Consider the following 26852-nt stretch of genomic DNA (forward strand, 5'->3'; position numbering starts at 1 on the left):
GTTTAAGATCTGTCTGCCCCCACCAGCCCATAAGCTCTCTGATGACAGGGCTATTTGTCTTGTTTACTTCAGTGTCTCCAGATGCTAGAATGGTACCTGACTCAGAATATGGACTTGATAAATATTTACTGAATGACTTAATGAATTAAAATGCATAATTGTTATAGATTTTGGAAAAGAAAGCAAAATTGGTAAGAATCTTGCCAGTAAAAACTGCCGTTGCACATTTTAACTTAACGAGTCTTAATTTAGACTCACTATTTATTGCCACAAGAGAAGGCTTTAAGTAAGCAATAGCCTAACTCATTCTGTATGAGTAGCTATGTCAATATGGTCCCCTACTTTATACTACCCAGAATTACTTATCACAAGAGTCAAGTTCAGTTAAACCTCTGCAATTGGACTTCATTCATTCAGCCAACACATTTTGAGCACCTACTAGGCCCTGGTACTGCACTAGCCACTAGAGACACAATGATACCAAGATGAGTAGGTCACTCAGATGCTGCTGTAAATGCTGCTACTTAGACGAGGACTCAAAGGAAAAGCTGACTCTGCGGGGAGTAAAGGAGGAAGTGGTGCAGAGAAGGGTATTTTTGAGCTGGCTCTGAAAAAATACAGAGCTTTCTAAGTGGAAGAAGGAAAGAGAGAATTTTAGGCTCAGAAAACCACAAGTGCAGATGGACGAATATTTAGAAAGATCTGAAGAGTCTGGGGAAGGGAAATAAAACAATATGGCAAGAGTGTCAGGATGTTAGGAAATAATTTCAGTGGTGTGTTAGGAAAAACAAGAAGAGGCAGATGGTGACTTTATGCCAAATTAGGGAGTTTACATTTTGTCCTGTACCTCCCAAAGAAGCAGGATACGGGACCGGAACTGGTTTGAGCGAAATTAATCCTGACAGCAGGGAAGTGGGTTGGAGGGTATCTTTGAATTAGGGAATGGTTGGAGGAGTGAATCCAGTTAGGACTGTCTTTGTCCTCTGAGTCTTCTTTCCTGTCTATCCTTTCTGTCTCCCTGACTTGTGTGTGTGTGAGTGTGTGTGTGTGTGTGTGTGTGCACGGGCGTGACTCCATCTCTCCCTCTTTCAAGTCCTCTGGCTCTCTGCTTTCTCTCACACTCTCTATCTCCCTCTGGCTCACTGCCTCTCCCATTATCATTATTTGATGTACAAAATACATAAAATTCTTTGCCTTTACTGCAAAAGAAGAAGATAGACAAAAACTGTTAGGAAAATATACATTATTTGATGATGAGCGCAATCAAGAAAAAAAAAGCAGGAGAGAGGATTAGCAAGGATGACAGAGCTACAGTTTTACCTCACTGAGATGGTGAAATTTGAGTGAAGACCTATAGGAGGCAAGGGAGTAAGCCATGGAGACTCTTGGTAAGAGTGTCCTAGGCAAAGGCCCTGAGGCAGAAGCATATCTGGCATGAATAAGTTAAATGAAGAAGGCCAGAGTGGCCTGAGACGAGCAGGGAGACAAAGTAGGAGGAGAAAGCTGTCAGAGAGATGGGTTCAAACTCATAGGGCACAGGCTGAGCTGAGCCCATTGGAAGAAGTTCATGATCTGACTTACATATATTTAAATATATATTTAACATATCACTCTGGCTGCTAATTTGAGAAAAAACTAAAAAGGAGCCAAGAAGAAACAGAGTGACCACTAAGGTGGTAAGACTCAGCAAGAGTGAACAGAACAGGTTCAAAGTGGTCTGATTCTGGATCTATTCTGCAGATAGAGCTGCCGAGATCTTCCAAGGAATGGGGACGAGTCAAGGATAACCCCAAGGTTTGGGGTCTGTGAGACTAGGACAGGGACACATCCCTTCAGATGATGCTGGAAGAAGTGCAAGCTAGAATCAAGATTGCCAGGAGAAATATCAATAACCTCAGATATGCAGATGACACCACCCTTATGGCAAAAAGTGAAGAGGAACTAAAAAGCCTCTTGATGAAAGTGAAAGAGGAGAGTGAAAAAGTTGGCTTAAAGCTCAACATTCAGAAAACTAAGATCATGGCATCTGGTCCCATCACTTCATGGCAAATAGATGGGGAAACAATGGAAACAGTGGCTGACTTTATTTTGAGGGGCTCCAAAATCACTGCAGATGGTGACTGCAGCCATGAAATTAAAAGACGCTTACTCCTTGGAAGGAAAGTTATGACCAACCTAGACAGCATATTCAAAAGCAGAGACATTACTTTGTCAACAAAGGTCCGTCTAGTCAAGGCTATGGTTTTTCCAGTAGTCCTGTGTGGATGTGAGAGTTGGACTATAAAGAAAGCTAAGCACTAAAGAATTGATGCTTTTGAACTGTGGTGTTGGAGAAGACACTTGAGAGTCCCTTGGACTGCAAGGAGATCCAACCAGTCCATCCTAAAGGAGATCAGTCCTGGGTGTTCACTGGAAGGACTGATGTTGAAGCTGAAACTCCAATACTTTTGCCACCTGATGCGAAGAGCTAACTCATTTGAAAAGACCCTGATGCTAGAAAAGATTGAGGGTAGGAGGAGAGGGGGATGACAGGATGAGATGGCTGGATGGCATCACTGACTCAATGGACATGGGTTTGAGTGATCTCTGGGAGTTAGTGATGGACAGGGAGGCCTGGCATGCTGCAGTTCACGGGGTTGCAAAGAGTTGGACATGACTGAGCAACTGAACTGAATTGAAGGTCGCTTCTGCCTCTGAGATTTTATGATTTGGAGAAACTTATGCTTCAGAGTGGAATCTTTCACTCTTTCAGAAACTAGTTTATTAAAAAACTGAACATATATGGTATCCCTTTTACATTACTGTCTCTCTTCAGGAAGCTTTCCCAATAAAGGGAAATCTATGACAAAAACGTTTTTAAAAACACAAAGAAAGAAAAATATTCATTTGTTTAAAAACCAATCTTTTCCAATTACCTTTTGAACACTCAGTTAGGCTGGATTCCTGCATTTCTTATGGATAAGGCGAGTATTGAATTGCTGGTGAGCCCAGAATGATCTTGTCATCAAAGGAAAGCAGAAGAACCAAGATGGACCCCAGGCGAGAAACAGAGAGAAATCCCCTGGGGTCAACACTTTGACCTACTAACACTGATGGCTCCAGATAAAGGGTAGCCCTTGTGCTGATGTTCCCTGGTAGCTCAGCTGATAAAGAATCTCCTGCAATGCAGGAGACCCTGGTTCAATTCCTGGGTTGGGAAGATCCCTTGGAGGAGGGCATGGCAACCCACTCCAGTACTCTTGCCTGGAGACTCCTTATGGACAGAGGACCCTGGCGGGCTATAGTCTATGGGGTCACAAAGAGTCAGACATGACTGAGCGACTAAGCACAGCACAGCACAGTGCAGACTTTGTGACGATGCTATTGTAGCAACTGGAAAGTTGAGGCAACAGACAGTGGTGCAAACTCATGCTCTGGGTAGCCTCAGATTCTGCTCATTAATCACCCCAAGTTTCCACTAGATATTAAATATCTACCAGTATTAATACCTACCATTCAGAGTTACAAGGGAAGGACAACATATCTGAAGTATACAACTCTAACCCTACATCTCAGGCTGAACAAATGGGTGGTAGAAACTCGGAATACAAGTTCACATTGGTCTAGCATCCCAAAGGTAGTTTTATGAGACCAACTCCCTCTGAATAGAGAGGTGAAGGTCAGTGGTGGCAGGTTGGAAAGGGAACCCATACAACACAAAAGCCATAAACAGAGGGCTACATCCCATGTATATGAGGCCATTGAGGAAGAGGAGCTTGAAATATGTGTATCATCTCAGTGTAGAAGGGTAGTCTGAATGCTAGCATTTCTGAAAAGAAAATGATTAGATGATGTCTGGTAAGAAATGAGGTGATAGACTCAACAAGCTTCCACTTACTCAATTATCCAGTCTGCTCTAACTATTTATTTAGAAGTTGATTCATCTTGCCCAGTATGCACTATAGTCCAAATACCAAGAGACAGCTTCCTGTTTTCAAGAAAAGCAAGACTTATTTTTCTTTTACTTTCCATGCAACTGAACTTTAAAATAATCATAATTCATGTTAGTATTTGGAATTGAAACTTCAAAAACCCATTTTATATAAGTTCGCATCCCACTTTATTTTTACAAAAAAAAAAAAAGCCTTTTATAGAAAGTTGGAGGGACTTCCTTGGTGGTCCAGTGGTTAAGAATATGCCTTGCAATGCAGGGGACATGGGTTCAATCCCTGGTTGGGGAACGAAGATCCCATCTGCAGTGGACCAACCCCACAACTAGAGAGTCCGTGCACCACAACAAAAGGTCCCGTATGACACAACAAAGTTTCCACATGCTGCAACTAAAACCCAATGCTGCCAAATAAATAAATATTTTTTAAAAAAGAAACTTGGTCCCAGTGTCCTGAAACCACTGGTGAAAACATACATACAGTATGTGTCTACACTATTTAAAGGGAAATAGTTAACTGCAGGCAGACCTGGGTTCAACTTCCTATCCTACCACTTAGCCTTTGGCAAGTTCTTAAACTTCATTAAGATTCCATGTTTTCAACAGTAAAATATTGCTGGATGGATCACAGTGCCTACTGCATAGGGTTTGTGTCAATATTCAGTAAGATAAATCATCTAGAGAACTTAGCCCAGGGCCCACCATGCAGTCAATGAAGTTATTTATTGTTATATATTTTAAGGTGCTATTACTATAAAGAAATGATAATTAGGCAGGGTTTATTGTTACTATTTTATTAATTAAATTTTTTATATCTATCTCCTCTCAGACACTATTTTGTTCATAGCATAAAATAGTAAAAATGAAGGAGGGAGATACATTAGAAGTTTGAGATTAACCTATACACACTACTATATATAAAATAGGTAAAGTGAACTATACTATCTTGTAACAATAATATAAAATTTAGAAAAGAATCTGTATATATAACTAAATCATTTTGCTATACACTTAAAACTAACATAGCATTGTAAATTAGCTATACTTCAATTTTAAAAGTACAAAAAAAGAAAAAAATAACTCCAAAAAAAATAGTAATAAGGTTAGTAACATTAGATGGTAGATATAAAGGACATTCATAGGCTCAATACAGGGTCAGAGGCTGAGTCAGTTTCCTACAAGTGGCTGAGACTGCTGTATCTTCCCATTCCCAGAGTCCCTTCAACATGCTTCTCCTAAATTCAAATGGCATTGGAATAGCCCTGGACATTCTGAGAAGCTGAGGTAGGAGACATTTAGTTTGGATTTAGTGTTACGTATTTTATGTGATCCACAATAAACTTTTATATGTACTTAAAATGTTCTCTTGTTGGAATTATTTCCAAGAATATCCCTTCTTCCCATGCCTAACTCTCAATACCTACTCATTCTATATGTGACCTAAAGGTGTCAGACCAGAGAAAATATTGTGATACTGACATGTCTTGGAAGCTGACCTGGCAACATGTGAGGAGAGGAGAAATTAGGCTTCAAATGTATGGATGCTATAATAGAGGTCAGGCAGTTAGTAAAAAAGCATTGTTTTTCCAGATTTTGTAATGCCTGTACTATTTGTCAACTCTTTAAAATATGGAATTTGTTTGCAATTTGTTTTATCTAAACAAATATTTTTTCTTACCTAAATTTTGTATTGTTTTTCTTAAAGAAAAAGCCTCCAAAATTATAGTAACTAAAGCCTCACATAACCTGGATCCACTGTTAATTAAGCCACCAAATTTAGCTTAGCAACCCCATGGACTGCAGCCTGCCAGGCTCCTCTGTGCATGGGATTTTCCAGGCAAGGATACTGGACTGGAGTGCCATTTCCTTCTCCAAGTAACCAGAGTGACAGGGAAATACAGAATGTTACATATTTCTTGTTATGGCAAAGGAGGAAATAAATCATGATGATAGTTGTAACAAAAGTGATTGATATTCCTAAAATAAGGTGTAGAAGGTAAAGACCCTGGTCTAGATACTCCACTAACAATGTAACTCCAGAAAAATAAGTTATCAGATGTCAAGAACAGCAAGATTCTTCCTGAAACAAAATTCTAGCAGAAATTTCCTCTGCAGAGTTTTATATAATGCATATTTAAGTGATATAGTACAGCTTTCAACCATATTTTATGGGAAAGTCCTTCGCTAAACTTGAGATTCTGTTTGAGTAGCCCTGCTCACCTCTTCTAGCCATATGTCTCACCCCTCTCAGTCCTGGAGTTCTTTTGCAGCCATTCTAGAGTTCTCTAAGTTGTTAGAATTCACCTTGTTCATTCTTCCTCCAGACTTCACAATATTGCTATTCTCTGCCTTGAACATGTTTCTGTGTTTTTCTGGCTACCTTTAACTCAGAAGTCAGGTTACAGCTTGTATCTCACTTCCTCTGGGACACCTTCTTTAAAGTCCCTCCTACACGCTCTGAACTGCTCCAGTCTTATTTCTTACTACACAGCATTATATCCTACACCTCAAAGTCTAGATCTGCTATTTAATAAACAGCTCCATGAAGGTACAAACTCTTTCCATGGTGTTCCCAATCAAAATATCACAGACTTGCACTCTATCCAGCACATGCTGGGCACTTTCTAGGAAGACTTCCTACATCTTTCTCTCATTTGTGAGTTGTAGTAATGAACCTAATTAAGGTGATTCTTTAAAGAAGCTAAGCTAATGTAAGGTAGCAGCCTCCATGAGGTATAAAAAGTAGAAAACCACCTAACTCTATGAAGCACTTACTATGAGCTAGACACTATTCTAAGTGCAGGGTATACATGACTCACTATTTCAAAACTCAAGGCCTATGTTCTTAACTGTTGGGTTGCGTTTTCTTCTCAGACTGAAGAAGATGGAGAAGATGGAGAACAAGCTAACCTTCTTAGATTCTCAGGCATTGTTAAGCTGACCTTCAGTACATATAAACACTACCTGTGAGGGTGGTCCAAATAAATAACCACCTGCCAGCAGTAACTCACTGGCATCATGGAGTAATTTCTGCATTTGTAGATAAAAAGCTACACTTAAACTGAATAAATCTGATAAACTTTATTATCCAGTTTTTTCCTATATCCTATGGATGTTTCATTGCTCCTTGAGAGGTTTTTTGGTTTGCTTTCTGTCTTTTTGCTCTTTTTTCATCACTAAGCACAAAAGGTGAAACATCCTTTAAACTCTTTAGGAAATCTGTCAGTGGTCAGTAACAAAACAGCTACTGAACAAGCTCTAATCATAACCCCAGGTAATATTTACATATCTATTTGTGGCATTTATTTCAGCTATATACTATAAAGACTTTAAACAAATTAACTCATTAAATTCTCAACAAACCAATGAAGGAAATACTATATTATCCTCCATTTTACAAACAAAGAAACTAAACCTTAAGGACTTTAAGTCACTTGACTGAAATTTTAAAACAATTAAGTTGTAGGAACCAGAATTCAAACCAACTACTAAGCTCTGACTCGGAAAAATTTCTATCCCAATAGCTTATACAGGATGGGTGGGAACCTCACGTGGGGATTTACATAAAGAGGCTGCTTGGGAAATGTCTGTGAAATAATACATTATTAACCATTTAAACTTTGAGAGATTAAAATACACTTCCTCTTCCCTTATGAAGGAAAGCTTCTCATACTTAGGGCCTGAAGCTAATCAGACAGAAATCAAGACTGTGGATGCTTATATACTATTTGGCCACCTAATGGTGGATTCCAAAGACTCTACTTTATCTCAAGTGTCCCAAATTCAGTAATCTTGAATTGTGGGAGAGTTCTACAAGTAATAATCCACAGAATTTGAGTGGATTATTATTAGTAGAGCTTCAGCATGATAGTCATGCTTAGGAAATGAGAATTATCACTGCTGTTATTACTCTTAAGTCCTTAATTATGAAGTGTAATGTGGAACCACAGAAGTACTTTAATGTATTGATCAGATACTGATCATCATTCAGTGCCTGTTAGGTGCCAGATAATTTACATACATTATTTAAATTATTTCCTAAAAGAAACTTATTACCCCCATTTTATGGAACAGGAAATTTAACAGTTGGAAAATATATGGCAAGTTTTAATTCAGGTTTGGCAACTCCAAAGCCAGCCCCTTTCCACCCATAAAAATCAAAAGATTTTTCTACTCCTGGTAACTAAAAATCTAGGGCAATAAGATCATGTTAGGAGAGAGGGAAAGTCACAGACTTTTGAGGATATAGGTTCTCCTTCGGGGGCAAAAAAAAAAAATGCATCTACATACAAACACACAAATTCTTAAAATTTCATGGGGTTTTGGAGCCTTAATAAGCAGCCTTGTTTTATGGACAAAAAGGGAAACACAGAGGAAAATAGAAAGAGACAAATTCTAAAAATTTTAAAAGCCAAATCACAAATATATTCAAAAACTGCTGTAATAGTTTGGAGGGAAACAGTATTTATAAAGTAAAGATAATTGGAGTAAAGGAGAAAAAGTCACAAAGGATTAGTTTTAAACAGTCTATGGAATTAAGCACTTGTCTCGTGTTTTTAAAGAAAAAATGATGCTTGGTTGTTTTTCTCAATCCAATCCACCACTAAGAGTCCACTCATTCAGTAGCTTCAGTTCAGTTCAGTTCAGTTGCTCAGTCGTGTCCAACTCTTTGTGACCCCATGGACTGCAGCACGTCAGGCCTCCCTATCCATCACCAACTCCTGGAGTTTACCTGGGAGTAAACTCATGTCCATTGATTTGGTGATGCCATCCAACCGTCTCATCCTCTGTAGTCCACTTTTCCTCCCATCTTCAATCTTTCCCAGCATCAGGGTATTTCAAATGAGTCAGCTCTTTGCATCAAGTGGCCAAAGTATTGGAGTTCCAGCTTCAACATCAGTCCTTCCAGTGAATACCCGGGACTGATCTCTAGGATGAACTGGTTGGATCTCCTTGCAGTCCAAGGGACTCTCAAGTATCTTCTCCAACACCACAGTTCAAAAACATCAATTCTTCGGCACTCAGCTTTCTTTATAGTCCAACTCTCACATCCACACATGACTACTAGAAAAACCATAGCTTTGACTAGACAGATCTTTGTTGGCAAAGTACTGTCTCTGCTTTTTAATATGCTATCTAGGTTGGTCATAACTTTTCTTCCAAGGAGTGAGCATCTTTTAATTCCATGGCTACAGTCACCATCTGATTTTGGAGCCCAAAAAAAGTAAAGTCTGTCACTGTTTCCATTGTTTCCCCATCTATTTGCCATGAAGTGATGGGACTGGATGCCATGATCATAGTCTTCTGAATATTGAGTTTTAAGCCAACTTTTTCACTCTCTTCTTTCACTTTCATCAAGAGGCTCTTTAGTTCTTCTTCACTTTGTGCCTATAAGGGTGGTATCATCTGAATATCTGAGGTTATTGATATTTCTCCCAGCAATCTTGATTCCAGCTTGTGCTTCATCCAGCCCAGCATCTCCCATGATGTACTCTGCATATAAGTTAAATAAACAGGGTGACAATATACAGCCTTGACATACTCCTTTTCCTATTTGAAACCAGTCTGCTATTCAATGTCCAGTTCTAACTGTTGCTTTCTGACCTGCATACAATTTTCTCAAGAGGCAGGTCAGGTGGTCTGGTATTCCCATCTCTCAGAATTTTCCATAGTTTGTTGTGGAGCAGCAGTGAGCGGCAGCTGTGTGGCGCTGGAACAGAGTGGCGGCTGAGCAGCGCTGGAGTGGCAAGCAGCAGAGAGGAGATACCGCACATCCAAGGTCAGAGAAACCCCAGTAAGATGGTAGGTACCGACAGAGGGTATCAGAGGGCAGACAGACTTAAACCACAATTACAGAAAACTAACCAATCTAATCACATGGACCACAGCCTTGTCTAACTCGATGAAACTATGAGCCATGACGTGTAGGGCCACCCAAGATGGACGGGTCATAGTGGAGAGTTCTGACAAAATGTGGTCCACTGGAGAAGGGAATGGCAAACCACTTCTCTATTCTTGCCTTGAGAATCCAATGAACAGTATGAAAAGGCAAAAGATAGGACACAGAAAGATGAACTCCCCAGGTCAGTAGGTACCCAATATGTTACTGGAAATCAGTGGAGAAATAACTCCAGAAAGAATGAAGAGATGGAGCCAAAGCAAAAACAACACCCAGTTGTAGATGTGACTGGTAATGGAAGCAAGGTCTGATGTTGTAAAGAGCAATATTGCATAGGAACCTGGAATGCTAGGTCCATGAATCAAGGCAAATTGGAAGTGGTCAAATAGGAGATGGCAAGAGTGAACATCGACATTTTAGGAATCAGAGAACTAAAATGGACTGGAATGGGTGACTTTAATTCTCCTGCTGCTGCTAAGTCGCTTCAGTCGTGTCCGACTCTGTGCGACCCCATAGACGGCAGCCCACCAGGTTCCTCCATCCCTGGGAGTCTCCAGGCAAGAACGAACATTATATCTACTACTGTGGGCAAGAATCCCTTAGAAGAAATGGAGTAGCCATCATAGTCAACAAAAGAGTCCAAAATGCAGTACTTGCATGCAACCTCAAAAATGACAGAATGATCTCTGTTCGTTTCCAAGGCTCACCATTCAATATCACAGTAATACAGGTCTATGCCCTGACCAGTAATGCTGAAGAGGCTGAAGTTGAATGGTTCTATGAAGACCTACAAGACATTCTAGAACTAACACCCAAAAAAGATGTGCTTTTCATTATAGGGGACTGGAATGCAAAAGCAGGAAGTCAAGAAACACCTGGAGTAACAGGCAAATTTGGCCGTGGAGTACAGAATGAAGCAAGGCAAAGGCTAATAGAGTTTTGCCAAGAGAATGCACTGGTCATAGCAAACACCCTCTTCCAACAACACAAGAGAAGACTCTACACATGGACATCACCAGATGTCAATACCAAAATCAGATTGATTATATTCTTTGTACCTGAAGGTGGAGAAGCTCTATACAGTCAACAAAAACAAGAATGGGAGCTGACTGTGGCTCAGATCATGAGCTCCTTATTGCCAAATTCAGACTTAAATTGAAGAAAGTAGGCAAAACCATTAGACATTCATGTATGACCTAAATCAAATCTCTCACGATTATACAGTGGAAGTAAGAAGTAGATTCAAGGAATTAGATATGATAGACAGAGTGCCTGATGAACTATGGATGGAGGTTCATGACATTTACAGGAGACAGGGATCAAGACCATCCCCAAGAAAAAGAAATGCAAAAAAGCAAAATGGCTGTCTGAGGAGGCCTTACAAATAGCTGTGAGAAGAAAAGAAGTGAAAAGCAAATGAGAAAAGGAAAGATATACCCATTTGAATGGAGAGTTCCAAAAAATATCAAGGAGAGACAAGAAAGCCTTCCTCAGTCATCAGTGCAAAGAAATAGAGGAAAACAATAGAATAGGAAAGACTAGAGATCTCTTCAAGAAAATTAGAGATACCAAGGGAACATTTCATGCAAAGATGGGCACAATAAAGGACAGAAACAATCTGGACCTAACAGAAGCAGAAGATATTAAGAAAAGGTGGCAAGAATACACAAAAGAACTGTACAAAAAAAGATCTTCATGACCCAGATAACCATAATGGTGTGATCACTCACCTAGAGCCAGATATCCTGGAATGTGAAGTCAAGTGGGCCTTAGGAAGTATCACTATGAACAAAGCTAGAGGAGGTGATGGAATTCCAGTTGAGCTATTTCAAATTCTAAAAGATGATGCTGTGAAAGTGCTGCCCTCAATATGCCAGCAAATGTGGAAAACTCAGCAGTGGCCACAGGACTGGAAAAGGTCAGTTTTCATTCCAATCCCAAAGAAAGGCAATGCCAAAGAATGCTCAAACTACCGCACAATTGCACTCATCTCATACACTAATAAAGTAATGCTCAAAACTCTCCAAGCCAGGCTTCAACTATACGTGAACCATGAACTTCCAGATGTTCAAGCTGGTTTTAGAAAAGACAGAGGAACCAGAGATCAAATTGCCAACATCCACTGGATCATTGAAAAAGCAAGAGAGTTCCAGAAAAACATCTATTTCTGCTTTATTGACTATGCTAAAACCTTTGACTATGTCAACAAACTGTAGAAAATTCATTCAGTAGCTTAGCTGGGTTTTTAAAACATGGATTATTCCATGACCACTAACCAGCCTATGGCAGGGAAAAGGGTAAAGGGGGACTTCCCTGGTGGCTCAGACAGTAAAGAATCTGCCTGCAATGCATGAGACCTGGGTTCGATCCCTGGGTTAGGAAGATGCCCTGGAGAAGGGCATAGCAACCCACTCCAGCACTCTTGCCTGGAGAATCCCCATGGACAAAGGAGCCTGGTGGTCTGCAGTCTATGGTGTCACAAAGAGTCGGACACTGCTGAGTAACTAAGCACAGCACAAGGGTAAATGGAGAAGCAGTCAGGTGAGGTTTAGTGGCAACTCCCAACAACCTCTATGGCTAAGGTTGGTATCAAAACCATAGCCTCAATGTGAAGGGTGCAAGCAGAAACCAGGGGCATCAGGCATCACAACTCCCATTGCATCTCTGTGAATACACTGTCCTCTAGGTGTCCTACCACTTGCAAACTAATGTCAGCATACACATGGTATTGTAATTCCTACTCAGTTTCTACAAAATCAGATAAAGACAGTCAGACACTTGGAGCAGATATAAACTTGCATACCTCTTGGACACACACAATCTAAAAAGATACTTCGATATTTGGATAGATATTTAGAGATTAATTTAAAGTTAACTATTCTGGTGCAATTTTGTTCTTTGTGGTACTAAATTCAGGGAGCTGAAGGGCTAAAAAAAAAAAAAAATTCAGTGTTATTTGGCCCAAGGGGAAGAACGCGGCACCTCTCATGTCTTAGAGAACAGCACCTTGTACAACACCTGGGTGATCTGATGTGCACAGTCTGACCAATTAGGAAACAGCTTTGGGCATCAAATTCAAAAATTCTTACTAATTAATGCCAACCTAAAAATAAGCAGCAAATATCACCACTACAAATGGAGCCACAGAGGACAGGAGAACCTAAATTCAGCAAAAATAACAAATCTTGCTCTTATCATAGAAAAGAATAACTGTCGTGTTTGTTTATTTAGCAGTGAAATCTTTATTATGGAAAATCAAACTTCTAAAAACATCCATAACATAATCCCTTCAGTAAATTTCTCAACTCAGATCTTTGTGAGGTTGTATTATCATGAATAGCTGAGAGCTAATTTATCATTTTGCTTTTCTCTTCAATAACTTTGAATCCCCAGTAACTAACATATATTTGACTTCAAAAAAGAACACTATGTCCTGGAAACATTCTGCAATATAAATCAAATCAAGTCACTGAGTTGAATAATATTCTGGGCTTCCCTTGTGGCTCAGCTGGTAAAGAATCAGCCTGCAATGCGGGAGACCTGGGTTCGATCCCTGGGTTGGGAAGATTCCCTGGAGAAGGGAAAGGCTACCCACTCCAGTATTCTGGCCTGAAGAATGGACTGTATAGTCCATGGTGTTGCAATATGAGTTAATTTTAATTATATATTAAATGTATACTGAAGAAAGAAATGGCAACCCACTCCAATGTTCTCACTTGGAAAGTTCCATGGACAGAGGGGCCTGGCAGGCTACAGTCCATGCGGTCACAAAAAGTCAGATACAACTGAACACACACACACACAAATATATACTAAGTATATTAAATTAATTACATATTTTGGCCTGCCTTTTGATGATGGTCAATGATTTATGACAACAGCACATGGTTAATATTCACCTTTGTTCCCTAAATATCTTTGTATAAACAAAAGTTTCTATACTTGAAAAATCCCAAATTCATCAAGGAAAGCATCTTCTAAATCTTACTGCTGTAAGCTCGTTTTCCTGGACTGTTATTATACATAATGAGAGACTTCAATTGACAGCTTCTATAATAACACATTATAAATTTCACATTGGATGTGTTTTTTCACCTTAAACTCTTGAGATGGCAAAACCATCTTTCTCAAAGCTGATTGGTTGTGCAGGTCTACAACAGTGCTTAAATGTGACCCAAGCTTTCTGACAAGGAGGAATCTTTTTATTTTAAGTCTTTTTGGTACAGAACATGACTATTTATGAAGAATTTTTGTTTCATCATTAAGAAATAAATGTGACTAGTTCCTGAGATCTCCCTGGCTTTAGCAACTTGTAGTTATTTTCAATGTAGACTATTAAGAATATATTTCAAAGACAGGTTAGCAAAGTTCAGGTAAAAGTTATTTTTTATATACTGGAGCGTCTAACTGGCATTGGGTGAGTATTAGAGATTATCAACATAAATAATATATTTTCAAATAATGAGCTTAATTCATAATGTTGATTGACTTCCTAATTGCATTCTTTGATGTTGGCTGATAATTATTTTTATGTAGCCTAATCTTCTGATAAAACTTCAAACTGCTTGGTTTAGTTGGTATATTTATTTTTCTTATAAGCTTTCTTCCAAACTACTTAGATTTCATTTAACATTGGGCTAATGTACACATCCCCACTAAGCAATCAAGTTTTGTCAACTTTGTCAACTTTTGTCACTAAAGGTATCTCAAAGTACGGTGCCTGGGTCATTTTCTGATTTAGCTTTCACCCTACTCTTAAAGGAACTGAAGATTAAGCTTAATTTTGAAGACTCTTTAATAAAGGTAGATCTGAAGCTTTTCTACTAGTTCCTTCATTTGTTTGCTTCAGTTCTATATTTAGGTTTCTTCTCATGCAAAATCTATACTTTTCTTAAAGGCTTATGAAAATTTTGGTGAAAAAATGCTGCTGCAGTGTAGGCATGAAGCCTCTTCTCCTAAGCTAGATTACTTGGTGAGTATTTTCATTTATTTTTCCTAATACAAACAGATCACATATCAAACTAAATATTGTCAGAAGTACATTTGAGAAGATAAAACTATTTAAACATGTCAAAAAAAAAAACAAACCCAAAGAGATCTGAGTTGACAGATGGAATGTTAGAACTAGAGCTAGGAACTTACATAGTCATTGTATCCCACAGCAATCACAGAAATTAAAAATTTTTTTTGAAAAAACAGCTGAATATAGACTTTCATCTGATCATGACCTTTTAGACACAGAATGAATCTTAAAAGTCATCTAACATAATATGTTAATTTTATAAAAAGAGAAAATAAGTGACATTTTGTACTTACAAAATAAAAGATCACATATTCTCATACGAGTATATAATGTTATCAAGAATCTCAGTGACTGCTACCATAGAAATTAGATAGATAATTAAGCAAGAGAGAAATTAAACATACAAAGTGAGTGAAGTTGCTCTGTCGTGTCCGACTCTTTGCAACCCCATGGACTGTAGCCTACCAGGCTCCTCTGTCCATCGAATTTTCCAGGCAATAGTACTGGAGTGGATTGCCAATTCCTTCTCCAGGGGATCTTCCTAATCCAGGGATCAAATCCAGGTCTCCCGCATTGTAGACATACAAAAGTTCCCCCAAAATCTTGGGCCATAATCTTAGAAAGTAGATTTAGGAAAGGATTTACCAATATTCTCCTTATTAACTTCTTTGTGTTGCTATAGACTATATTAAACACATTAATTTCAGTTATTTTTAATTCTCCACAATGTTATAATTCTAAATCTTTATCTAGTAGGAAAGGCACTTACATACTACTGCTTCCTTTGTTTAATTGCACTCTTCCAATTTCTCTGATATATAAAAGGTAATTGATTACACCTACAGCTTAGAAAAATGATGAAAAGTTCTCTAATTATAGTGCTTCTAGAAAAGCAAGCAGAAGGGTGAAAACTGGCTCAAGTCACTTCTAGATCATTTCATGCCCAGAAAATACGGGGTTGGCCACAAAGTTCATTCAGGGTTTTTATACAACATCTTATGGAAAAACATGAATGAACTTCATGGCCAACCCAACAGAAGAAACAAAAGGAATGAACAAATACTGGAGTCTATATCCTGATTAATATACTAGGAATCATCTTGCATCTACTAAATCATGAAAATATATCATTCTGATTAAAACCTTTATTTTTGTCTATTGTATATGCAAATGAACAGTTTCTCTTTTTTTTGCTGAATACAAAACAATAGTATAGTAGTATACATAGTCAGTATACATCAGACACTATGTGAAGCCCTTTACATTTCTTTTTTTTAAATTAATTTATTTTAATTGGAGGCTAATTACTTTGCAATATTGTAGTGGGTTTTGCCAAACTTCGACATGAATCAGCCACGGGCACACAGGCATTCACCACCCAGAACCCCCAATCCATCTCCCTCCCCATCCCATCTGCCAGGGTCATCCCAGTGCACCAGCCCTGAGCACCCTGTCTCATGAATCAAACCTGACCAGCGATCTGCTTCACATATAATATACACATTTCAATGCTACCCTCTCAAATCATCCCACCCTCGCCTTCTCCCAGAGTCGAAAAGACTGTTCTTTACATCTGTGTCTCTTTTGCTGTCTCACATATAGGATCATTGTTACCATTTCTAAATTCCATATATATATGTTAGTATACTGTACTGGTGTTTGTCTTTCTGGCTTACTTCACTCTGTATAATAGGTTCCAGTTTCATCCACCTCATTAGAACTGAATCAAATGCATCCTTTTTAATGGCTGAGTAATACTCCATTGTGTATATGTACCACAGCTTTCTTATCCATTTGTCTGCTGATGAACATCTAGGTTGCTTCCATGTCCTGGCTATTGTAAACAGTGCTGCAATGAACATTGGGGTACACGTGTCTCTTTCAATTTTGGTCTCCTCGGTGTGTATGCCCAGCAGTGGGATTGCTGGGTCGTATGACAGTTCTATTTCCAGTTTTTTAGGGCATCTCCACACTGTTCTCCATAGTGGCTGTACTAGTTTGCATTCCTACCAACAGTGTAAGAGGGTTCCTTTTCTCCACACCCTCTCCAGCATTTATTGTTTGTAGACTTTTTGATAGCAGCCATTCTGATTGGCATGAGATGGTATCTCATTGTGGTTTTGATTTTCATTTCTCTGATAATGAGTGATGTTGAGCATCTTTTCATGCATTTGTTAGCCATCTGTATGTCTTCTTTGGAGAAGTGTCTGTTTAGTTCTTTGGCCCATTTTTCGATTGGGTTTATTTTTCTGAAATTGAGCTGTAGGAGGTGCTTGTGTATTTTTGAGATTAATTGTCAGTTGCTTCATTTGCTATTATTTTCTCCCATTCTGAAGGCTGTCTTTTCATCTTGCTTATAGTTTCCTTCTTTGTGCAAAAGCTTTGAAGTTTAATTAGGTCCCATTTGTTTATTTTTGCTTTTACTTCCATTACTCTGGGAGGTGGGTCACAGAGGATCCTGCCATGATTTATGTTGGAGAGTGTTTTGCCTATGTTTTCCTCTAGGAGTTTTATAGTTTCTGGTCTTACAGATCTTTAATCCATTTTGAGTGTATTTTGGTGTATGGTGTTAGAAAGTGTTCTATTTTCTTTCTTTTACAAGTGGTTGACCAGTTTTCCCAGCACCACTCATTAAGGAGATTGTCTTTTCTCCATTGTATATTCTTGCCTCCTTTGTCAAAGATAAGGTGTCCCACAGGTGCGTGGATTTATCTCTGGGCTGTTTTGTTGCAAATGGTACAGTTTCTTAAGGAATTACCTTTAGAATAAATCTCATTCAAAGATGTAAATACAAGAATTAATTATACAAGCCTTGCATAATTAACTAGAGTGAGGTAAATAAAATCCATGAAAACAATCTCCAAACTTCATATATAAATCTATAGTATCAAACTTCCTCTGTGTTTAATCAGTGTCTAAGAAAGAGACACATTTATAGTTTTGCCTGTTTCTCCTATTTCTTTTACCGCTCTTAAATATTTGCAAAAAGATAAAATAATAGAAATAACAGTAATAACAGAAACAATAGCAGAAAGAAGAAAAGCATAGATTCTAGAATATTCCTGTTTACATAACTAGCCTTTTATAATAGAATGTGGTCTACAGCACCTTAGAACGTAGCTCAAAGTACTGATTTTGTTCTCTTGTGTTTTTTTTTTTTAACTTTTTATTTTGGCAACCCACTCCAGTACTCTTGCCTGGAAAATCCCATGGACAGAGGAGCCTGGTAGGCTGCAGTCCATGGGGTCGCTAAGAGTCCGGACATGACTGAGTGACTTCACTTTCATTTTTCACTTTCATGCATTGGAGAAGGAAATGGCAACCCACTCCAGTGTTCTTGCCTGGAGAATCCCAGGGATGGGGGAGCCTGGTGGGCTGCCGTCTATGGGATCACACAGGGTCGGACACGACTAAAGCAACTTAGCAGCAGCAGCAGCATATAGCCGATTAGCAATGTTGTGATAGTTTCAGGTAAGCAGTAAAAGGACTTAGTCATACGTATACATGTATCCATCCTCCTCCAAACTCCCCTCCCATCCAGGCTGTCACATAACATTGAGCAAAGTTCCATGTGCTATACACTAGGTCTTTGTTGGTTATTCATTTTAAATATAGAATGTTCAAAATACTGATTTTGGACTGTACTATCATTCAAATTGAGATTACCCTCAATGGTGAATATAGTCAGACACTACTATGCCTTTCTAAACTAGCCTAGCAACTGGAAATTTAAAATCACCAATATTTATATTTTTCAAGATAAACTCCTAATTTCTAATTTCCACATTCCGGTGCTATGAACCATTTTCTCAAGCATCAGTGTATTCTCTGTCTCTGCCTCTCTGGCTTTTATCTTTCCTTTTTAAGCAGATTAGAACACCACCAGGTAATAACTATCTAATAGTTTCTTGATGCAAAATAAACATGGCAGCAGAGGCCCCTGAGATTGTGTATATCTATACTCTCCTTGACAAACAGATGGGCTAGTGCTTAGATAAGCACCAAGTGCTTATCTAATGCTTAGATAACCCCAGCATTGTTACTTCACAATTCAAAAATAAAATCCAGTTTTGCATTCCAGGTACCAAGTGGAAAAATGAAGACTCTCCTGGTCTTTCTAAGCCTGCTTGGTTATTCCGTTGCTATGCCAGTGAGTATCTTTAAAATGTTAGGACTTTATGTTCTGCTGTTGCACAGCTTGAGGACAGTTCTTGGACTTATTTCAATCGATGTTCTGAACTTGTCACACATATTCTCTCACTTCCAGTTGCAAATGCATATGCCCCGAATACCTGGATTTAGCAGTAAAAGTGAGGAGGTATGTATGTTCAGTCTCAGGAGAGACATTTTCCAGAGCCCTTCCTAGAGTTCATTTGAAAAGGAGGATACTAAGGAGTTCCCTGGTGGCCTACTGGTTAGGATTCTGGGCTTTCAACGCTGGGCCTGGTTCAATCCCTGGCCAGGAAACTGAGATCCTGCAAGCTGTGTAGTGTGGGAAATAATAAAAATTTAAAAGGAGACTATTGGGAAACTTTCCAATATATAAAATTTCCTATAAAAGATGTAGAGAGACTCTACCTCTTAAACTCTCAAATCAAGACAAAGTGAGTTATTTCCCTAGCATTATCCCACCTATGTGCTTCTCCTTTTCAAGGTAAATGTGAATTTTTGTTATAGTTGATGTTAGTTTCCTTGTTAAGTTTTCAAGCTGACAAAGGTAGCCATTTCTACCAGGGGTTGTTAGAAGGCAGTCACTTAAGTATATAAATACATTTCATCTTTTCATAGAATATCAAATTCCTAAGTCCTGAAGGCCAAAAGAGGAGAGCAGAACATTAAAAAACTTCAAAGTAGACACTATTTTTGTCCTCTATTATTCTATACTGATTCCTGTCAAAATAAAATCTGACTTAAAAAAAAATGCCACAGAAGTTTTTTTCAGTTACATATATATATATATATATATATATATATATATATTTTTTTTTTTAGGTAATTTTAAAAACATTTTTATTTATTTATTGGTTGCAGTGAGTCTTCGTCCTGCATGCAGGCTTTCTCTAGTTGCAGAGAGCAGGGGCTACTTTTCATTGCAGTGCATGGGCTTCTCATTGCAGTGGCTTCTCTTATTGTAGAGCACAGCCTCTAGGTGCACGAACCTTAGTAACTGCAGCATGCAGACTCTAGGGCATGTGAGCTCGGTAGTCGTGGCACATGGGCTTAGTTGCTCCATGGCAGGTGGAATCTTCCCAGACCAGGAACTGAATCCATGTCCCCTGCATTGGCAGGCAGATGCTTATCTACTGTACCACCAGAAAAGTCTGAACTGCATACTTATTTTAAATTCATGCATAATTAGTAAAAGACATTATGACAGTTGTACCTAAAAATCAGAAAATTAACTTATTTCTTGTGATTTCATTGAATAAAATTTTCACTTTCTGCCACATTAATGAATTCCTTTGGTCACAGATGATGCGCTATGGTCACTTCAACTTTATGAACTTCCCACATGTAAGTTCCACTTTATATTAATTCTTATGATTTCCTGTTCATATACAGATAATTATATGGTTTGTCTCTGCGAATAAAGATACCAGTCATTATTCACATGTTTTAATAATCATTATAAGAATTTCAAGGAAGAAAAATCATTGCATCTATTGTACTTTCATGTAGATAAAAATCATTTATTAATTATACTGCCTCTTTATATCTGAGAGAAGTTGGTTCTAAGACTACACAAGATATATTTACAAATAATGAGAACAAAAAAATAACACAGGTAAATGCTGGGGGGGAGGGTGAAGTTTTATGTGGATTATTTTGAAAGATAACACTAAAATTATGAAATTAATTTTTACCCAATTTTTAAAATTTAGATTATACTTCCCACTATGTGCTAACTCTTATAACTAATTAACAATGAATCCATTATTAATTTAGAATAAAAATTTTTGGCATAATTTTTCCAAAACGATTTTATGATAGTACAATAATATTATATGTTACTTTCAACTTTTATGACATGATCATGAGACCCGCTGCAGGGGAAAAAAATCGACTTCATCAATTTTACCTTCATCTTTTTCATTCAAGTCATTCTCTTTTAAAGTCCCTCACCTAAAATTATCATCACTGGCAATTTTTCTTCTTTATCTATTGGGAGACCCAACTTTTCAAACTCTCAATCTCAGTTTTAGCAACTTTGCCAGGGGTTTGAAATTTTACCAACTTAATTAATCATAAAATCTCACGTCTTAATGCAAGGTTGCAATTTCGCCTTCCATTAATCCACATGGCATTTGCACACTATTGTGTGTGTCAACCATAGACAGTGAAAGACTGATTAATGAAGACTGGAGACAGAGACTGGTCATATATCAGAGAGGGAATGTTTGAATGGGAACTCCTGTTGTAAGAGGTTAATTCAAACATTACTATTTTCGGATTATAACTACTTTTGCTTCCCTCTTGTTATTGATGTTCAGTCACTAAGTCATGTTCAACTCTCTGTGACTCCATGTACTGCAGCATGTCAGTTTCCTCTGTCCACTATCTCCCAGAGTTTGTTCAGATTCATGCCTATTGAGCCGGTGAAGCTGTCTAACCATCTCATCCTCTGCTGTTCCCTTCTCCTTTTGCCTTCAATCTTTCCCAGCATCAGGGTCTTTCCTAGTGCATCAGCTCTTCTCATCAGGTGGCTAAAGTATTGGAGCTTCAACATCAGCATCAGTCCTTCCAATGAATATTCAGGGTTGATTTCCTTTAGAAGCAGCCCCCTTGTAATTATGGAGATTTTCATTATGAAAACAGAATTATGAGAATTCACCAGTAATCAAGAAGCATAGCCCCATATAAGGATGTTTCCACACATAACATTTTTATTCTTTCTCTCTTTCTCCTTCTTTTGTTTTTTTTCTTAACACTCTCACTACCTTTGTCTCCTTTTTTGTTCTTTCTCCTTTCTGTCTCCTTTTTGTAACAAGTCACAGAAATTTTGAACTTGATATCAACTCCTCTGTAATCTGACTTATACATTTCTTACCTGAGTCAGGGCTTCAAAGTTAGAAAATTATAAGCAACATTCTTTAACTGAAGTTTTTCACCCAGTTGTGCCTTTTGCTTTGGTTGGTTTTCTGAAAGACTGAAATTCACTTCTGTAAGAAAACGTGTAAAGAAATTCCAGCTAAAGAGCTTAAAGCTTCCATTGTTGACTTAAGTTTCCTGGGCTGAGTTTTAGAGACCGACTGAAGAGGGCGGGGAGAGCTGGAATCTCAGCCCTCATGTGACTTCACTGTTATTTACTACCCTACAGTTGGCACACCTGAGTCCCTTTTATGGAAATGGTATACAGCTCCCTCAGCTCTTCCCACAGTACCAGATGCCCATGTGGCCTCAGCCACCACCCAACAAGAAACACCCACAGAAGCCTTCATCTCCCTCAGCACCCAAACACCAAAGCAAGACAGATCAAGCCCCTGAGACCCCGAGTCCCAACCAGCCTCAACCAAGCGATTCCCCACCAAACCAGCATTTAAAGCAGCCATCACCCACCACGGCTCAGCCACAAGAGGAGGAAACCCAGACACCTCAGGTGAGGCTCGCCCAGCAAAATTCCAAACCAGAGTCATAAATGACCTCAGAGGGATTGGGAGAACAATGCCACCCCCACAAACACACTTTCTCCAGTGCTCCCCAATATGGGTACCACTATGCACAAAATAAGCCTGGTGTGCTGTAGTCCATGGGGTTGCAAAGACTTGGACATGACTGAGCGACTGAACGGAACTGATGTACAAAATAGAATCATGTACTGTTGCCCTAAAGAGGCTCCTATTAAACTACAGAGGAAACATGGTATGAACAAGGGCACCAACAGAGGATCAGGGATCACATATTTGAATTTTACCCTGGCCCTTACTAGTTGTATGATCCTGAGCAAGTCATTTTGCTTTCTAGACTCCACGTTCATCACAAGTAAATGAAATGTTCTCCAAGTCCCTTACAGATCTATTCTTCAATGATCTAAAACATTGCCCTGAAAGTTAACACTGCTTCCAGGACTTCAGGATAGCATAACTGTAGCCCTGACTTAAAGCAAGAAGATGTGCAGATGGTTTCTCAAGATCTCATCCAGTGTAGAGCTTATAAAATATTGTCTTGAGTTGATTAACTTTCATAATCAGACCTATTATAGATGTAGAGAATACAAAGTTGAATGAAAAGACACTCCTGGCTTGGAATCCTGGCTTCAATCATTTATCAGCTATGAGATTTGGGGCAAGTGACTCAATTTCTCTGAACCTCAGAATCTTAAGTGAAATGAGAATAATGACAGCACATTATTACATTGGTATGTGAGGATTAAATGAGTTTACCAATATAAAATTCTCAACACATTACCTAGAACATAAGTGTTCAATAATACTAAGTATTATTATTATTATCATCATCTCTGCCCTTTAAAAGTTCACAGTTTAATGCAAAGGAAGATGTAGACCTCCAAGTTCCAAACAATTGTCTTTAATAGGTTTGTTTCATTTTTCGTTTATTCTCATTTCCACGTCACTCTGATTCCTTTGTTCTAGGCATTCCCACCATTCGGCAATGGGCTATTTCCCTATCAACAGCCACCGTGGCATATTCCACATGTGAGTGTTTTTCCCTTAAATTAGAATTGAAAATAATATTATCATGTTGTATCTCAAGCTAATTTCAGTTCATACATTCTAAATAGAATGCCATATACCAATGAGTAGAGAATATGACACAAAATCATCACATCAGTAATAATGCATTATTGGAAAAAGAAGAATTTTTAAATGGATCTTTTACTCAAATTGGTGACATGAACAGAGCCTAAATAATCCAACACTACTAATAACTTAGTTAATGAATTCATTTCAAAGGGCTGTGCCCCTTCACTACTATTCCTCACCCAAGAGATTAGAAAATACAAAGATTATCCTCATTCAATGTCACAGGGAAATTATGACAAATAGAGTTTAAAACAATGACTAGACTAAGATATTTCCATAATATCGTCTTATTTCTAGCCAGAGACACTTCATTATAAGGAATCTTGCAAAATAATAAGAATCCTTTAAAGTGTAAAATCATCAAAATAAAGCAAAATAATGAAATTGCATGACAAGCATTTAAAAATATGAATTGCAAAACAAACTATCTAAACTAAAGAAACATTAAAGGTCAGTTGCAACTGAACTAACAAAAACAACAATAATAAATATTTGCTGATGCTTCATTCCACTATGGCATCATTTTTTCTTGTCTACAACTCTACAACCAAGAAGGCTTCTTATCACCAAGGAAAAATTTCAAGGAGTAAAACTTCCTTACCTTTTTTTTTTCCCTGTAAGAGTGACATCCTTTTTACTGGCAATAATGAACTAAGAAAACAAGGGCAGTACCAGGTAAAGATTGAAAAAGCAGATAAACATGATTCTCTGGCTGAAATAGCTTTTAATCTCATCTACATAAAACTTCTGTGGGAGTTGAATTGCTTTTCCAAACCCTCCCATGTGCAGAAACTCAATCTCCAAGTTTGATTAGAAAAATAACCTTGGTTTTGAGTATAAAAATATTATACTAATAATCCAGTACAGGTTGTCAGTTTGTCAACTTAGTAAACATTTTTAAAGTAACATCATTATTTAATCTCCATTATTAGATATTCTAACGTGGATATTTGGATCCTCACAGCACTCAAATCTCTCTCTCTCTCTCCCTTCTGTGTGTGTGTGTGCATGTGTGTGTGTGTGTGTGTGTGTGTGTGTGTGCTGGTGATGGGACAGAACAACTGCTAAGAGATGCAGCCACACATGGTATTTTGAGTAACATAACCAAGGATCCAGTTAAGGTCTTTCTATTTACAAAAATTCATTGATGGTTATGTCATAATTATTAATAGCTAGACTGTAAGAGCAAATGACTCAGAAACTAAAAGCCAGCAACAGTGTTAACACTGACAAACTATTTTTAAAACATCTTGGTGTTTACAATCAAATGGCAGCATAAAAAGTGGTTTTCTCTATGTTTATTATGGTTTTCACCTTTCAGAAGATACCACCAGGTTTTGGACGTCCACCAGGTAGCAATGAAGAAGGCGGGGTAAGTACAAGTAAAGCTGCATTCTTCACTGAGTATTACATTCTGAAAGTCTCTGCTTTTTTGATCCCTATCTAACAAGAAAGTTAAAATCCAACACATGAATCTGTAGCTCAAGCACCCATGATTTTTTAAAAAGTGAAACTAACCAAGTAACCTAAAATAATGTGATGTATCATTTCTCCTCTACATGTATTGAAACCAATCTCTCTATTTCTCTCCCTCTCTTCCTCTCTCTCTCTCTCTGCCACCTCTCTAAAAAGCAAGCCTAATAACCTTTGTTCAAAGTTGATCTGGACTGTGAACAGTGATGGAACAACTAGTCAACAGGAATGAAGAAAAATTATCTTAGAATGTTATACTCAGAAGGCAATTAAGTGATCATCTAATACTCTCATTGTACAAATAAACTGAAGCTTTGTTGCTGTTCTTCAGTCACTCAGTTGTGTCCGACTCTTTGCTATGCCACGGACCATAGCATGCCAGGCTTCCCTGTTCTTCACCAAATTCCAGAGCTTGCTCAAACTTATATCCATTAAGTCAGTGATGCCATCAAACCATCTTTTCTTCTGGCGTCCCCTTCTCCTCCAGCCTTCAGTCTTTCCCAGCATCAGGGTCTTTTCTAATGAGTTGGCTCTTTGCATCAGGTGGCCAAAGTATTGGAGTTTCAGCTTCAGCATCAGTTCTTCCAGTGAATATTCAGGATTGATTTTCTTTAGGATTGACTGGTTGGATCTCCTTGCAGTCCAAGAGACTCTCAAGAGTCTTCTCCAACACCAGAGTTCAAAAGCATCAATTCTTTGGCACTCAGCCTTCTTGATGGTTCAGCCCTCACGTCCATACATGACTACTGGAAAAACCATAGTCTTAACTAGATGGACTTCTGATGGCAAAGTAATATCTCTGCTTTTTTTTTTTCTTTTAAGCTTTCAAGTTTATTTATTTTTCCATGGTGAACTCTTTACAGTATTGCTTCTGTTTTAGGTTTTGGTTTACTTGGGCAGTGGGATCTTAGCTCCTTGATGTGGGATTAGAAACTGCACCCCTTGTGTTGAAAGGCAAAGATCTCCAGGAAAGTTCCAAATGTCCAGTATCTGCTTTTTAATATGCTGTCTAGGGGTTTGTCATAGCTTTTCTTCCAAGGAGCAACTGTCTTTTAATTTTGTGGCTGCAGTCACCATCTGCAGTGATTTTGGAGCCCAAGAAAATAGTCTCTCACTGTTTCCATTGTTTCCCCATCTATTTGTCATGAAGTGATGTGACTGGATGCCATGATCTTTGTTTTCTGAATGTTGAGTTTTAAGCCAACTTTATCACTGTCCTCTTTCACCTTCATCAAGAGGCTCTTTTGTTCTTCTCTTTATGCCACAAGGGTGGCGTTATCTGCATATCTGAGGTTATCGATATTTCTCCCGGAAATCTTGATTCTGGCTTGTGCTTCATTAAGCCCAGCATTTCACATGATGTACTCTGGATATATGTTAAATAAGCAGGATGACAATTTACAGCCTTGATGTACTCCTTTCCTAGTTTGGAACCAGTCATTGTTCCGTATCTGGTTCTAACTGTTTCTTCCTGACCTGTAAACAGGTTTCTCAGGAGTTATGTAAGGTGGCCTGGTATTCCCATCTCTTTAATAATTTTCCAGTTTGTTGTGATATACACAAAGGTTTTAGTGTAAAGTCAATGAAGTAGATGATTTTCTGGAATCTCTTGCTTTTTTGGTGATTCAGTGGATGTTGGCAATTTGGTCTCTGGTTCCTCTGTCTTTTCTAAAACCAGCTGGAATATCTGGAAGTTTATGGTTCACGTATTGTTGAAGCCAAGATTGGAGAATTTTGAGCATTACTTTACCAGCATGTGAGATGAGT

General features: G+C 38.3%; 1 protein-coding gene and 1 long non-coding RNA gene across 4 annotated transcripts in view; one reads left to right on the top strand and one right to left on the bottom strand.

Moving 5' to 3' along the window:
• Positions 1 to 26852, bottom strand: part of LOC105612199 (uncharacterized) — a 132050-nt gene that overhangs the window by 53121 nt on the left and 52077 nt on the right. The gene's annotated exons all lie outside the window — the stretch shown is intronic.
• The window catches only part of ENAM (enamelin), a 32305-nt gene continuing 10585 nt past the window's right edge, over positions 5133 to 26852 (top strand). Inside the window, exon 1 of the mRNA XM_004009887.5 lies at positions 5133 to 24984. Within this exon, the coding sequence (XP_004009936.3) occupies positions 24907 to 24984 (78 nt within the window). The 5' untranslated portion in view covers positions 5133 to 24906. The remainder of the gene's footprint in view (positions 24985 to 26852) is intronic.

The sequence above is a fragment of the Ovis aries genome, chromosome 6 (assembly GCF_016772045.2).
Source record: "Ovis aries strain OAR_USU_Benz2616 breed Rambouillet chromosome 6, ARS-UI_Ramb_v3.0, whole genome shotgun sequence".
In the NCBI taxonomy this organism is placed as follows: Eukaryota; Metazoa; Chordata; class Mammalia; order Artiodactyla; family Bovidae; genus Ovis; species Ovis aries.